This window comes from Bubalus bubalis, chromosome 9, assembly GCF_019923935.1.
Source record: "Bubalus bubalis isolate 160015118507 breed Murrah chromosome 9, NDDB_SH_1, whole genome shotgun sequence".
Taxonomy (NCBI): domain Eukaryota; kingdom Metazoa; phylum Chordata; class Mammalia; order Artiodactyla; family Bovidae; genus Bubalus; species Bubalus bubalis.
This window is the reverse complement of record NC_059165.1, coordinates 85399302-85416240: the sequence shown is the minus strand read 5'-3', so window position 1 is coordinate 85416240 and position 16939 is coordinate 85399302. Positions and strand designations below refer to the sequence as shown.

At 32.5% G+C, this 16939-nt stretch overlaps 1 protein-coding gene across 2 annotated transcripts in view; it reads right to left on the bottom strand.

The window, feature by feature from the left end:
- Positions 1–291: 291 nt before the first annotated feature.
- SLC12A2 (solute carrier family 12 member 2) overlaps positions 292–16939 on the bottom strand; it is a 91922-nt gene continuing 75274 nt past the window's right edge. The window contains exons 19-27 of one of the 2 annotated variants that reach the window (XM_025293037.3): positions 16103–16182; positions 13741–13866; positions 10978–11025; positions 9433–9555; positions 7835–7946; positions 6519–6605; positions 6058–6193; positions 5683–5750; positions 292–3152 (exon numbers count right to left, since the gene is read on the bottom strand). In XM_025293037.3, coding sequence (XP_025148822.3) covers positions 3017–3152; positions 5683–5750; positions 6058–6193; positions 6519–6605; positions 7835–7946; positions 9433–9555; positions 10978–11025; positions 13741–13866; positions 16103–16182 — 916 coding nt within the window. In that variant the 3' untranslated portion in view covers positions 292–3016. The remainder of the gene's footprint in view (positions 3153–5682; positions 5751–6057; positions 6194–6518; positions 6606–7834; positions 7947–9432; positions 9556–10977; positions 11026–13740; positions 13867–16102; positions 16183–16939) is intronic. The other variant, XM_025293038.3, reaches the window with a different exon arrangement.

The following is a 16939-nucleotide window of genomic DNA, read 5'->3' as shown; positions in this document are numbered from 1 at the left end:
TAAACACATGATTTAACCAAAAGACAAATAAAGCAGAATTAGAAAAGTTAAATGATTTACAAAATATCAAAATGAGCTGTGTCTGATATAGCTCAATCTGTCAAGAAAATTAGTGATTACTCCAAAGGTTTAAGGATAGTGAACAACTTCAAACAACTTTTCCAAACAATGAATATTAGGGTAAAAGCCATTTTAAAAAACAAGACATCCATGAAATAAGTTGTATAAATGAGATAAAAATCACAGAGTTGACAGAGATTTATAAAATGGATAAAATGAATAGACATTAAATTGTTTTAATGAATCCACTTCCTTTATTGCAGTAACCTCTGTACAAAGCAGCAACTGCAATACTCAACGTTAAAACATTAGAAAAGCATTTGTGTGACAGTTATAGTACAGTATTATCAAAATATTACATTTTCAAACTTAGTAAACATTCACCAGAGCTCAAATCTTTAAATTATTTTTCCATAGTCTTTAAAAATATGTAATGTCAGAAAGCATAAAAAAAGAATGTAAAAGGAAACCTAAAATACAAATGAAATAATGTGACAAATAAATATGTGATTTAATTAACTGTTAATAATCAGCTTAACACCACCATTCTTTAAACCCACTGAATTTTTACCTAGAGAAATAATGAACGGTCATATGCCATTGCATAACTGTTTATTTCCAAGTTATCAGCAATGATTAGAACTTAAAATTTTTGGCATTAAAACAATCAAATTCAGCATAAATAAAATAGAGTAGAATAGCTTCAACACTAGCTAACATTTCTAAGAATTAATTGTTGAAATTTATCAGAGCACAAAAACAACCTTGAAAAATTTGACCTGGTATCTAGTGTTAAGTAAAAGTAATGCATTTCTTTTTAAGTGAAAAGTTTCTTACATTATTTCACAGACAATATTACCCTCCCCCATTATGTATATTTAGATATATTTTATGTACTTTATACACATATGTATGATGCATGACATTTGGTTCCTGCAGTACAGATCACAATGAGGTTTTCCTGAATGGGAAAAACTTAAAAAAAGAAAAAGTAAGTGTACCTGTGCACATTTCAACATAGCAGCACTCAGTTATGCCCTATTAACCATTTAAAAAGTTGAGACATGATATTGTTTACTGAATATGACATTTTTACTGTCTTTCTTCTTAAACACTACAAAACCTCCAAAAAATGGTACAATGGTGTGAGTTATAACATAGGAAAAAGTTTTTAGGAAAACAATTACCTCATTCTCTTAACATTCTGAATTTAAAATTACTATCAGATCTCTGTTATGATATTAACTTAGTTCATACTCATGCAGCAAAGATATTGCACTACTGAACAACAGTAGTAATTTTATAGATTTTTTTTGAGATTCATGAACACCTACATAAATTCTTCACCAGTGAAACTTATACCAGTGAACACACTGAAGAGTACTTTAGATGAAACATTCTCCATTTCCTAATCGAATGATAACTGTGTGAAGATACATGCCCTTCCAGTGATCACATTTGTTCTCCATGAAACCTGTCTTTCAATCTGTGAACTCATAAACAAAAAATTTAATATGATAAATCTTAACACTTTAAAATGCAAACAACCATTGTGTCATTATAAATACACATATGCATATGTGTATGCATATACATATATACACACACACATACAGATATGTAGACATACAATCCCTTGAAATGTTTCTAGGAAATCCTTCCTTGAATAAAAACAAAAAACTTCACATTAATAATTGCATATAAAGCTTTTAGTAACAGTACATATGCACTGTCCAAATTGTACTAGTAGACTATGATGTCAAAAGAGACTTTTCAAAAGCACAAACTGGCAGTTTTTCTTAACACAAAAGTTTTAAAGTATTAAGAATGGATTAAATTTAAATGTCCAGAATAATCTGTTCAAACCTGAGTATATTAATTAAGACTATGTACTTGACAGTTGAATGAATTAAGCCTAAAAACATTTCACTAAGAAACCAGTGGTCCATTTAACCATTTGATGAAACATTAAATATTTTAATGATTTATAAAAAGGATGATATAGTGATATTCCATATATTTATTGAAATATTCTATTAAATGACAATGCTTTGTCTAATTTTAACCAGGAAAATCTTTTAGCATTTTGTAAAAGTCCCTCAGATTTGAGGAAAATTCTAAATTAGGACAGATCTTTCTTCTAATAAATATAAATGATCTTAAAGATTTCCTTTAAAGAATGACAATATGTGATTTTTCAGGATGGTATATAGAAGTACTGGATAAATCTTCAACCTCCCCTAAGGATTCAAATAATAATAATCAAAAAAGATATAAATAACAGCCAATTAGAGGTTTTAAAAAAAAGGTTTATTGGGCTTTTTTCTCCCTAGATCTACATTTATACATCCTAATGCAAACCTAGCCTTGGGGTCACTTTTCGGTTCTCATATATTTTTTCCCTTGCCTCTTCATTAACTAGCCCTAATTCTCGCCTAACAAACACATTTACAAAAGTAATAGAAAACATACAGTACTCAACACTAATTGGTCAATGGAAAAAGAAAAGCGGTGTCCATTTTAAGGTGGGAAAGATTAGAAATAAAAACAGCTGAAGGCAAAGTTTGACATTCTACAAATTTATAAAAGAGGATATATGGATGAAATTTGGTTAATTTCAGAAGGCACCTCAAGGCTAAAGGCTTTTTGTACTCCTTTCATCAATCAAAAAATAACACACTTTTATTGCTATTCAAGTAGCAAAGGAAAAACTTTACTCTCACAAGCTTCAGTCCAACAAGGAATCATCATTCACTAAGACTGAAATACGGAATTGACTAAAACTGAAGTCTCCATACATATATCAATGGAGCAACTTCCCTGTGTGCTTTCAAATTAATGAAATAGTGAAAAAAAGTCACAGTTCACCATTGTGATGTTGAAGATTTCAGTGATAGTTACTTCACTAGGCACTGAAGTACCGTCTGGAGGGCTGTCCACTGTGCAGATAAAACACTTAAGAATAGAAGGTAAGGACACTCTGATGATTCCCACGGACTAGAAGAATTGGTGGCAGGTCCTTGGATAGAGCTTCTAACCATGCCATGTAGAGAGCACTAGACACAGCACCTTTTCGTGCAACTGGGAGACTCCTGGTATCAAAAAAAAACAGGAAATTAAACAATGTATTTACGCTAAGAATAAAATAATAAAAACTATAAGTCACAGTAATAGTAACTAAAAATTACTATAATTACAGTATATGCTGTAACAACTACTATACCATATATTCCTATTTTTTTTCAAGTTTGAACAAAGTATTTCTTACAAAATATCTTAAGAATAGCAAATTTTTGTTGTTCAGTCGCTCAGTCGTGTCTGACACTTTGTGACCCCATATACTGCTTCCTTGTCCTTCACCAACTCCCAGAGCTTGCTCAAACTTGTATCCATTGAGTCAGGGATGCCATCCAACCGTCTCATCCTCTGTCATCCCCTTCTCCTCCTGCCTTCAATCTTTCCCAGTACCAGGGTCTTTTCTAATGAGTCAGTTCTTTGCATCAGGTGGCCAAAGTACTGCAGTTTCAGCTTCACCATCAGGCCTTCCAATGAATATTCCAGATTGATTTCCTTTAGGATGGACTGATTTGATCTCCTTGCAGTCCAAAGGACTCTCAAGAGTCTTCTCCAGCACCACAGTTCAAAAGCATCAATTCTTCAGTACTCAGCCTTCTTTATGGTCCAACTCTCACATCCACACATGACACTGGAAAAACCATAGCTTTGACTGTACAGACCTTTGTCGGCAAAGTAATGTCTCTGCTTTTTAATATGCTGTGTAGGTTAGTCATAGCTTTTCTTCCAAAGAACAAGTGTATTTTAATTTCATGACTGCAGTCACCATCTGCAGTGGTTTTGGAGCCCAAGAAAATTAAATCTGTCACGGTTACCATTGTTTCCCCATCTATTTGTCATGAAGTGATGGGACTGGATGTCATGATCTTAGTTTTCTGAATGTTGAGCTTTAAGCCAACTTTTTCACTCTCCTCTTTCACTTTCCTCAAGAGGCTCTTAGTTCCTCTTCACTTTCTGCCATAAGGGTGGTGTCATCTGCATATCTGAGGTTATTGATATTTCTCCTGGCAATCTTGATTCCAGCTTGTGCTTCATCCAGCCTGGCATTTCGCATGATGTACTCTGCATATAAGTTAAAAAAGCAAGGTAACAATATACAGCCTTGATGCTCTCCTTTCCCAATTTGGAACCAGTCTGTTGTTCCATGTCTGGTTCTAACTGTTGATACTCAACCTGCATACAGGTTTCTCAGAAGATAGGTAAGGTGGTCTGGTATTCCCATCTCTTCAAGAATTTTCCACAGTTTGTTGTGATACACACAGTCAAATGCTTGAGCATAGTCCATGAAGCAGATGTTTCTCTGGAATTTTCTTGCTTTTTTTATGATCCAGTGGATGTTGGCAATTTGATCTCTGGTTCCTCTGCCTTTTCTAAACCCAGCTTGAACACCTGGAAGTTCTTGGTTCACATACTATTGAGGCCTAGCTTGGAGAATTTTGAGCATTACTTTGCTAGCATGTGAAATGAGTGCAATTGTGTGGTAGTTTGAACATTCTTTGGCAATGCCTTTGGGATTGGAATGAAAACTGACCTTTTCCAGTCCTGTGGCCACTGATGAGTTAGTATCTAAAATTAAACCTCAAATCTCTCCTTATAATTGTTTTAGGAGAAAGGGATATTTCTATCTGAATTTTGATAGTGGTAAATACATACGGATGAATGATATTCAAATATAATTAATTCTACATATTAATGTTCAATTTCTTGTACCTATCTCTGAGCTTTCATTTTCATTTGTAGGTAGTGGACGTATGTCCAGTTGCTCCATAGAGTGTTTTTCTCTAGATTTCTATGTTTTAGTGACTTCCATTACAGATACCATCAGCAAAATTGGAAATTTCCTGGTGTAGTCAAATTTCCTGGTTGTTAGTCAAAATAGCAATCTTTTGGTATTACTTAGTTTCATAATTTGACATGTTTCCAGAGATCTGAGCCTTTTTTACCTATATAAGGACCAGGCTCCAGGACTTAGAAAATCTGGGTTCAAGAAAGATCTAGGCAACCTGATTTAGTGAAAGAAAAGCCAGAGTGAGCACAAGTATCTATATTCAATGCAAAGACATTGTGTCTATATGACATTTTGTATGTGGGAACTTGGGAGTGGGAATTCAGATATGAACCATGTTTTAAATTTAATCCTCAGCCTAACTTGATGGAATTATTTCTATGAAGAATCTGTCTAGGAACCAAATTTCAACTTGCAGCCCCATTACCCGACAAATGTTGATGGTTATGCTGTGGTATTTCCAAAGCTAAGGAATTTTTTAAAAGTGGGAAAAAGCATAAAGGAAAAAAATCCCAGAATATGCTACGATGATAAGGAATTATTTAGATTTATACAAGCTTAAGGTAAATATTTTTGTTTATCTTTCCTATCTTAAATGATTTCTTCATATGCTTCAAGCATAATGTATTTAAAAAGTTTGTTTTTCTCTCATAACCACTAAGTTATTATGGTTATAGATATATTTTGGGTAGAAGAAATGAATCCTAATTGAATTATCATAAAATGAATAGCCAAGAAATCTTAGTATAGGTATTACTTACATGACAATGATATTAGCTGTGTTTGAATGTTCCTTTAATAATTCATTTAACCTGATCTGCCGGTATGTCTGAAATGAAACATAACAGTCATTCTTAGTCCTTTTGAAAACTGAAATTTTCCCTGGTACATAAAACTATAGATAAAAAGAAACCAAAATCAATTTTGGTATAATAAAAATATCTGTTCCCAAACTTAAAAAAAAAAAAATCAGTGCTTTGCACTATCCAAATATAAGTACAACTTAAAAGTAGATTTAGTTTACACAACTAGTTCTTTTCATAACCAACTGTAGTTCTTGATGTTTATTTCTTAAGTATTTTCTAAAAAAAACCACAAGGAAGATTAATGAAAAGGAAGCAGGAGAGAAAAAATACCTTGGTCTTATAAAGTTCAAGCTCATTATCTGTTATTCGCCATGGTTCATCTTCTTTCATTTTATCTGCAATATCTTGTTCTTTATCATCTTCATGAAGTCTGTATGGCTCAATCATTTCATCAAAAGCTACAATACTTAAAAAAAAAAAGAATACAGACAGTTAATATGTATGTTTGGGATGGGTGCAGAAATGTAAACTGAAGTATAAGGCATATTTGGGGGAACAGGAGATAAAGACAGAAAGGAAACAAGACAGACTATAAAGGGCCCTTTGGACTTACTTCAATATCTGCAATGTCAGTCAGTTATCTGCTAGCTTAAGAAAAAGTTGACTTCACATGTAACTAAAAGCAGGCAAAACCCCCAGGTAATTAAGTTAAATGATCTATTACAGTGTCTGAGCAGGTCATCCATAAAAGAATCAGAAATTTATACAAAATAATTTATCTAATAACTTACTTTTCTTTCTTTGGTTTAGTATTAATATCTCCTAAGACCATGATATCAGAGAAGTCTATCCGGAACTTGCTAAGCAAAGTAGCCATCCTAGAACAAAAGTGAACGGCACTGATATACATGAAGGCTGTATATAGAAATATTTTTATTCTATTTAGGGCTGACTCCATATGATTTATAGGAAATAATGATTTACAGGAAAAGTATGTCAGGTTCTGAGCAAAATCCATCCAGTTAATTTATACTACTCATTCACAAAGTAGACGTCTAAATTATCTAGAAACTTGCATTGTATTCTCTTACATTCTCTGAATTTTTCCTTAGCATCCAATGGACAGAGGAAGACAATAATTAAATTTGAATGGCACCTAGTTTTTAAATTTTAGTTAATTTGTATTAGTAAGTACATGAATTTCAATAAAAACTGGTAAACAGATATTTGTAACAAATAGAAAGAAACAGGGAACGTTTATGAGGAAGGTGTCAATAAGCACTAGGTTTTAAAGAATGGAGTTATTTTAACACAGAAGGGAGGCTAGTGAAGAACTATTTGTAGTAGAGAGATGAGAGCAGGCAAAGAAGTAAAAGTCAGAAATCATATGTATGTTTAGGGTGGGTGCAGAAATGTGAACTGAAGTATAAGGCATATTTGGGCAAACAGGAGATAAAGACAGAAAGGAAACAAGACAGACTATAAAGGGCCCTGATTGTCACACAGGCTTTCTATGGTATGTAACAGAGAAGAAGTTAAAATTCCTTGGGGCAGAGGCATCACATGATCAAAGCTTTTCTTTCCAAACATGAAATTAGGAGCATATGTACAATATATTATGAAATAGTCAGAAATGAGACAAAGGGTACTTAGAGAAGCACTGAAACCAGAACTAGAATTGTGTGACAGGACAGACAGAAATGAGAGAATGGACAAGGCCATCATGCATTTCTGTTGTCTAGAAGTCTGAAAAGTATAATACATATATGGACATATAACTTTTGTGCACTTCTTACCCTGCTAATTTTTTTTCATAAAAGGCTGATTAATGCTTCTATGCTACAAGTATTTAAAGATGTTCTAAAATGTCAACAGATTAAAAATATTACATGTGAGTAAAACCAAGAATCTTGAACATTAAGACTAAACTTGAACATTAAGACTAAATTAAAGAGAATGAAGTTTTATTTTAGACTCTTCAGCTTCACTACAGAACAGAGAAACATTACTGACATTTTCTGTACTGTCTAATTGTTACCCTACCAAACCAATATTGAGATAATGAAATACTATTAGATAAAAGCTCATCAGTTTAAAACAGACTTACGCTCTTCGGTCATGGTCTATTCTATTTATTTTTCCACCAATGAATACTCTGATCTTACAATCTTTCCACTTTTTCTTGGTAGTCAGAAGATAAGGTATCAATAAAGTCAAACCTAAGTCATAAAAATATAACAGATCATTTATATTTAACATTGATTTCTCAATTAAAAACTTTTAATCCAAGTTAACTGCTAAAAACTTCTTTACCACACCTCAATATATAACAAACATTTTCTTTCTGTCCTGCCTGTAATGATTCAGTCAAAAATCCACTTGGCAGACCTGAATAAGGAGGGAGGTCCAGTGAAGACAAGGCCCATGTCATGAAGGCAAAAAATGAGGTACTGACCTTGCAGGGTAGGGAGATTTGTTATATCAGGACTGAGAAAAAGAATGTTCACTGAAGCTAATGGGAGTCATGTTTCAAAACATGAAAAGGGAGAAGCTGGAGCAAACCCTGCAGTGTTGGCAATGGAAGTGGTTTCAATCTACACATGTACATACAAATAAGTGCTGTGTGTGTTTCCTACATCTGTCCACTGAGAGGGCATGGGAGCAGTGACACCCTAGTAGAAACGGGCGTATCTAATGCTCTGACCGATGTTTCTAAATACCGTTCTTCACTGAAAGGAATCAAGGCTCTTTGGATAAAGGGTCATTCAAGTGCTGGTGCAGGTAAAGTACAAAATTGAGCCTGGAACATCATATTTTATCATAAAATAAAGAATGATCGGGACATGACAAATGGACACAGAAGTCAGCTGAAAGAGGATACTGCTGGTCAAATCTGGGACATCAAAATGAATTATAAAAATGAAAAATGCTAACCCATTGAATATAATTGGAGACTGGTAAGTCCATACAAATAGAAGTGAAGAGAAAGCTCTTCTTTACAGTTAAACACCAGATAAAACTAATAAATAAGGAAGAAATGATGGGATTGGAAAAATCATCATTTGGAAACCACATATACACCATAACAATAACAGCAAAAATAAATTCAGGTGGAAATATCAATGTATGCTCAAGATGGTGGCAAAAATCACAGCAACAATAGAATATTTACATGGTCTCAAAGAAATTGCCCATGCCCCAAATACCTGTAATTATAAAAGGTGGCAATAATAGCTTTTCAGTATATAAACATAGTGAAAGCCACCTTACTCAAAGGTCAAAGCTACTTTCACCAGTGATGAGACAAATCAACATCAAGAGCCACCTGATGAGATGCAGACAGAAGGCATAGCATCACTCTTGTGATATTTCTACCCAAAATACATAACTTGAAACTAATTATTATGAATCATTAAACAGCACCTCAAATCAAGTGACATCTACAAAATGGTCTAATGTTTTTTTTAAAAAATTTTAAAGTCATGAAGCTCAAGGAAGGGCTGAGCAACTTTCAAACCAAAGGATACTGACGAGAGATGACAACTAAGTGTGATGCCTGATTCTGGAACTTATCCTAATGCTTTGGGGAATGTTGGCCTAATGGGAATGGGTCAGTGAGTAAAGAGTACATGCTATTTCCTAATACCACCCCCACAACTTCAAAAAATTTAAACTTGTTAAAAAAAAATAGGTTAGCAACCTTACCTCCATCATCAAAAAGCCACCAGACGTCAATAGTATTCTTTCCCTGTTTTTTCTGAAATTGTGTACTAGCTTCAAGAAGCTTTTGGTCAGCTACGTTTAAAGGCACAACAGGGCCTTTGGATTCTGAAGGATTAAGCAGAAAAATAAGATATAAGAGAGGTAAATCTTAAATTATAGCTTGCTAAATTCCTATAGTTCCCTAACTTGTGTATATTCAGATGTTTATAATGTAAGACAATTATATACATGGCATTCTTCACAACACAATTGCTTGTAATCTGAACATACTTTTAAATGGTTATAGATACATATATCTATACTCATCCAAACTACCTTGCCTAATTTCTAATATTTTGAAGCATTCTGAATGAAAGAGAATCACAAAAACCAGTAAATAAAATTATAACTGCTAGATTTTGACTTTTGAAAAGCTGTTTTAGGCTGACTGGGCAAAGTAAGTTTATGCCTGTTCCATGAAGATATTTCTTTTGTAATTTGGTTTCTCAATAATTTAAAGTTCAAAAATATTTAAAATAAATGTTTTTATCTGTAATATAAAAGACAGAAGGAAGTGGGAGACATATCAATACAATCATGCAGTTATCACAGTAAAACCTCTCACTCTTTCACTGAAGAAGGGAAAACTCCCTCATCTTTACCTAACTCTGTCCCCTCAATACGTGAGGCCCAATTCTAAAGCCATATAAGCACCAAATCTTTCTGTGAACCACAAAAAGAATGTGGGAACTCCCAGGAAGAGCACCCATTTGCTGCAGGTCTAAAGAACAATTTGTCATGGGAATTCTCATTTACATCGCTAGGAATTAAAAAGGAAGAAAAAAATCAGCACTGACTGTGAGCAAGCAAATGACTATAATGAAATCCCTATACCAAATTTTAAAAGCATAAATCCACAGAAAGAAATCTGATCACTTCTGAAGAATGTCTTATCATTCACGTTTCATGCTGCCATGATGTATGCAAACATGACGAATGACTTTGCATGATGAAATAATATGGCTACCAAACCACACTGCTCCATAACTCTCACCTCTATCTCCTTCTCATAAAATTCATGTACGTTGACATGACTGTATCTCCCAAACGCAGCAGGACTGTGAGAAATATTGTAATTTTTGAAATGAGAAATATATTAGTATCAAAATTAAGGACTTGGCTGGGTACAACTGATGGTAAAGAATGCAAGTGACACTGTAAATAAACCTATTTCAGTGTCTCTACTTATCATCTAAACCATGCAGTTTAAATTATAAAATTAAAATACTGACTTTCAGGATTTGAATATTCCTGAAATGCTACTATGATTTAAAAGAATTTGTTTTTGATATATCACCTTTTCCTGGGATGATTTAATGCTTTATTTGGACCAGTCATTATTTTTCTAATCTGCATTTAATAAATAACTGTAACATCACCTCACCATGAAAATAAAAACCAAGGTAAAGAAAGAAAATAATAAAATTGGAGTTAAAGAATTAACAGTATGAGAAAAGAGATTAAAATAAAATGATGAAAAATGCCTGCCTTTTTTCAACAGTGGTTGAGTTGGAGTCTTGCCATCCTCTTCCTCATCTAGATTATGTTTAAGAAACACAAAATAGAAGTTAATTGCCTTTTTATTAATAAAATAATGAAAATGTAACTAGAACACATTTATAAGCAAACATAGTATGAAGAAACAGTGTGAAAAATAATTAAGACTGAAGATATTTTCTAGACTGAGTGTTCAGGATTGAAAAAGCAAACATGTTAGATTCCTCCAACAGGGCTACTGAGTAACACCCGCCCCTAAACTTTATTCCTGTAAAACTGGCAAAAACTAGAATTTTTTTAAACTTTTAAACTGGCAAACTTGAAATCAGTTGCTATGGCTTACAGAGTAGAAACATGATATCAAAAAATTGATGTTGCAGTCAAACATGCCACTGTATCATTTGCAAATGGCTGCCAAGTAATTTTAGAAGCACAGATACTTGGTTTTTGTAAAAATTAATTACCACTTGAAATATTAAGGCATTTGATCAAAGACAAGAGTCTTATGGTTTATATAAAATGCCAGGTTATACAGGAGTGATTTTTCAAATACATAAATTTGTATATACATATATATATATGTGTATGTGTGTGTGAGTATATGCATATATGTAGCATATACCAGTCCATTTATATTTATATATCTATAAATATTTCCCAGAATTAATATTTCTCTTAACTTAAATTTTTTTTCTTAAAATAAGCTATACTATTTGTTTAAGGCACATAAAACTCCCAACTTGGACAGGAAAGAGTACACTACAGTGACGGGCTCTTGAGTCAGACTCCCAGCATTTCAAGAGTACCTCTAAATCTTTTCCTAGTGGTGTGACCTTGAGCTAATTACTTAAGGCCTCACTTTCCTCATTTGTTAAAAGTTTGAACCATACCTACCTCTTAAGGTTTTTATGTTGCAAGCATTAATGCACTGAGCTCAGTGCCTATCATAAAACATGTATTCAAAGGGTACTCTTTTTGTCCCTCTGCATACTGCAGGCCTCAATAAGATAGACATACGAAATATAAAAACAGTAACAGAACATTTATAATTCTGCAGGCTTTTTATATAAACTTTTCTACATTTTCCATGTAATTCTGAAAATAGCTAAATATAAAGCTAACAAAATAAAATGTATGCTATTTTTGAATGCTAATTTTTATGCATGTTATGGAATAAGAAACATTTCCATTATTAAATCTAATTTTATAGTATTAAATAAACTGTTCTTATAAAGCAGATGTTTGATATTATCTATCTTTAACAGTAATAAAAGACATAACTATGGACATTCTGTTTTCATTTCAAAGAGCTCAGAAATGTGAAGAAAATACACTTAAAAGTGATTTAAACTAATTTTAAAGGCATTTACATTTTTAAAAGAAAAAGATGAGCAGAAATGTACTGACCTAGTCCCCTACTCTTTAAAAATAATGACTTCATAAGATTGTGACAAACATTAATAAGCTCATGTAAGGATAACATCTACTACAGTGTGAGAGGAACAGTAGATGACTGATAAATATTACTTCTCCTGTCATAGCTTTACCTATTAATTCCTAACATATTCCCATAAAGAAAAGATCTGTTTTGAGGCAAGAGAAAAGGGAAACAACAACAAAAAAAGTAAGATAAAATGAAAGAATGTATACCATAAACTAAAAATAAATGCAGGAACGTTTAAGAGTTAGCAGAATCAGTTTATAGAATTTTGAGGTGAAATAGAAAAAAAAAAAAAAAAGGCCAGCAAAGAACTGATACAGAAAATGGGTCACAACTGAACTTTCAACTATCACTACTCTAAGCAAACAAATAAGGAGGAAAGAAAAAGCAGCATTAATGCTTCTAAACGATCTAGAAGAGAGTTCAGAGTTAGGTTATCAAATTTCCATGGTAATCAATTTCAGAAAAAGAATGGTAATTATTTTATAGGAATCAAAAGTATGATATGGTTTGATGATTTACAGTGCAGATTTTTCTTGTTGCATGTCAGCTGGGAGTAGGACAGATGGAGATACTAGACTGAACAGAGGTAGGAGAGTGAGGGTGGGAGAGTAAGATTTGGAAGTCATTCCTTTTTCCTTCTCATAGACATGACAGAGATTTATGGATGAAATTATCCTGAAGTCTCAGGAGACTTGGAAGGTTTTTTGGTGGCTTAAACCCTGACTTAGCCACCAGGGGTATTTATGTCTATAGTTATGACTCAAAGAGTTCAGCAGCTAAACATAAAGAGCTCGTTTCTTGGGAGGAGATTAAACTGATTTTGTATTACACTGTTCTACCTGAACAATACTAGGTACAGTAGATATATAAATATTCAGGGTATTTCAGTACATAAACAAAACCTCTGGTATTAAAATATCTTGATTAACCAAAAAAATCAGATAAACTAATCTTATAAGCCTCATTCCTTTCAGTGTTATCATATGCTATATACACATTACTCCAAAACTACCAAGTTTCTTTGCAAACTCAGCTTTAACCTATGCTTCAAATTAAAATTAAGTATAAACAAAAACATACAAGAGCATATTAGTATTTAATTAACTAGCATGGTTTCTATTCTATGAGCTATTCAATACCTTAAAAATAATTAATTATTTGGAGCCATTTTTGAAAGGCATAACTTTCACCTGAGCAAGTAGAAATGAAGAGTACATATTTGAAAACTAGTTACTTTGTGAGACATGCCATATAATAAAAACCATTTCTTCTATAACCATTAATAAAATTTCTTGTTTAATAAAAATTACCTTTATGTGTAATGGATTTCTCACTGGATGGTTTAGAAGTATCTAAATCTGATTTTTTACTATATTCCACACTTAGTACCACATCCTTTACACCAGGAGATTTCTCTTGCGATGACAGTAATTCTTCTGTAGACATAAAAGTATTCAAAATGTTTTCTAAATCTCTCAATCAAAGAGGGCATCATGGTGTAACATCAATTTAATGACAATTTTAAGCACAGTTTATTATGAGATAATAGTTCATAATAAACTTTCTTATATAAAGGAATGTGATAATCCATTTTGAAATGACCATTCAACTAAATTATATTCATCCACAACTGTCAGACATTTTAATTAGGTGATGAGAGAGAAATCAGTAATGAGTGAGTTTTACAGAACATAATATGGTAGACAAAAGAATGATGTATAAAATGTGAATCAACTCTAATTTCAAAGTCATTTACACATGTAAAAAAATGTAGAATGTGACAAATGTTGATATACATATAAGATGATAGACAACAGTGAAAAATTATACCCATGACTGTAGAACTAAAACTAAGGGATAGAGTTTTTTCCTTAGCTCATGGTAAACGTGTTATCTCTTTATTTTTAAAGTACGTTCTTCATTTTCTGCTTTGTAGGAAGGGGTTAGCAAACATTTAGCTTCCACGATAAAAGTATTTATCATAAAGAAAAACATGATATGAAATTGATGCTCTATCCATAGTCCTCATCACTGAGATGCGTGCATTAGGAGAAATAAAAATAGGAAGTATATAAGCCTAGGTGCCAGCACTGTGCTAAGACGGTGTCAGTCAGTATCCCCTATTAAATGTTCACAATAATCCTCTGAATAAAGATGAGAAAACTGAGGCTCAGAAGGCAGCAAATTTGGCCTGGCTACAAAACTACTAAGAGAAAAGACTGGAAATTATTAAAGCATATCTGACTCCACAGCTTGTGCTCTTAAGCCATGTGCTAAAGCAAATTCCTGTTTCCAGATCTTAATGATGAATAACAAGAGTTTCAAAACAATCTTCATAATGATTAACACTTGAATATATAATTTATTAGCCAAACTGATATTTTTGAGAGTGAAAGGGAACACTAGTAATAATTATGCAGAGTTAACAGGTATCCTAAACCAAAATTACTGTGAGAGCAAGAGAGAATGAAAATAGTATTTTGCAAGGCCTACTCCAGAGTAAGAAAATGCATTTTCAGCAGGCCATACTTTTGTGTTACATGGATAAAGACCTCAAAGCATTCCTTTCAGAACTGCACAATACCCTTAAAATGGTGGGGGGAATGGGAGGATTAAAACAGTTTAAATACATAAACAGATGACACAAGTTCATTACGTGGCTCTCAGCTATTTAGGCTTAGCTAATTTTGATGACCTTGTTAATTAATTGATAAGGGTAAATATTAGGTATGCAAATTTTCTTAAGCTTATAGTATTTTTTAAACTACCCAGGAAAGCATTAGAGGGTATGGAATTTTCCATAGTTTTTATAAAGTTGGTAAAAATGCTAAGTATACTTTAACAGGTTTTAAGTTTAAGGAAAAAAAATTTTAATGCTTGAAAAATTATACAGCTTGAGAGGAGATTAGGGTGTCAGGGGTTAAAGACTAGGGAAAGAATATGATAGAAGGTATGAAACAGTTGTACAAGAGAGATCTTTGTGGTGATGGAACAGCTCTGTATCTTACATGAAACAAATGTGACAAGTGAAACCAGAACTACACATGTGCTTGTGTGCACACGCGTGTATATAAAAGTGGTGAAATCTGAGTAAGGTATGCAAATTGTCCCAATGTCAATATCCTGGTTTTGATGTTGAACTGAAGATAAAATGGAATAGAAGATGTTACCATTAGGGGAAAGTGGATGAAGGGTACACACATTTTTGTGAATCTATAATTATTTCAAAATGATAAAATTTAAAAAATATTTATAGGGTCTTCTCTGAAGAAAGAATCTTTCATTAATAATATGCCTCTATGTACAAAGTACACTTTTCATAAACATGAAAATGTCTAAAATGTTTTCCTCTGATTATTTTATTTGTCATGTATTTTTATAAATCTGGCCAAAGTACAATCATAGCTAACACTTGTTTCTCTTAAACTTGCAATTTGAATTGTATTATATTAGTAATTAGTAGCTTTTATCCAGATTGGTACAAACAGAAAATACAAACTCTGGTGGTGCCAAACAGATCTTTAAATGACATACAACAAGTATGTGACACAGATTAGATGGTAAATATTAAAAGTATTGAAGGACATTTTTCTAACAAAGTAATTACTATTCTTAAGATATACTTAAGAATATATTAAGATATACATATATCTTATCTCAAACAAGATTTACCTTGTCCTTGAAGATGAGATATATCCAGACCTTCTTGTAGGCGGATAACTACTACTCCATATTGTATATCAAAAGCATCACTGTAACATGAAAAAAACAGCAATTTTTTAAATCACAAAAATTTCAGTCTCCTTCTCTATAAAGGCAATAGTTGACAATCTCTAAAATTACTTTCAGGTTTAAATATCTGATTTTTTCAAATATGCTTTGAAAATTATGGTGATATCATATGTTACTTTCAAAACCTATACCATTTCCCATCCCCTTTTTCTGTAATACCTCTAAAATCTACTTAAGTATAGTTCTTTATAGTATTGACATTTTACCTACAGTAGTGGTTTAAAGCAGTAACTATAGTTTTATCTATCAGAAACAAACTAAAATTACAGGAAAAAACAAAACTTTCAGTAATCCCATCATATATAATTTAGGCTTATACATTTAAAGCCAAGAGAAATATGTGAAGGCCAAGAAGACAGGTTCTGAGAATGAGACCAGGTTGTATAGTATGAAGGGATCCCTTATCACTTATGAAAGGAGAAGGGTATTTTTCAAGTAATTTTACAAAACTGGTTTAAAAAGTGGTCCTAAGATTATATATGCATTTGCAGACATGTATTGAGATGCCCTTTTAATTATTTTAAAAATAAAAACAGGAGCATCTTATATATAGGTAAAATACATTAAAACCTCAAAGACAACTCTAAAACCAGACTTAAATTCTGAAAACTTTGTTAACATCAGAAATCATGTAGACCTATGCTGTTAAAGGCACTGAAAAAACTTATTGTTCCCTGGAGTGAAAGTGAAAGTCACTCAGTCGTGTCCGACTCTTTG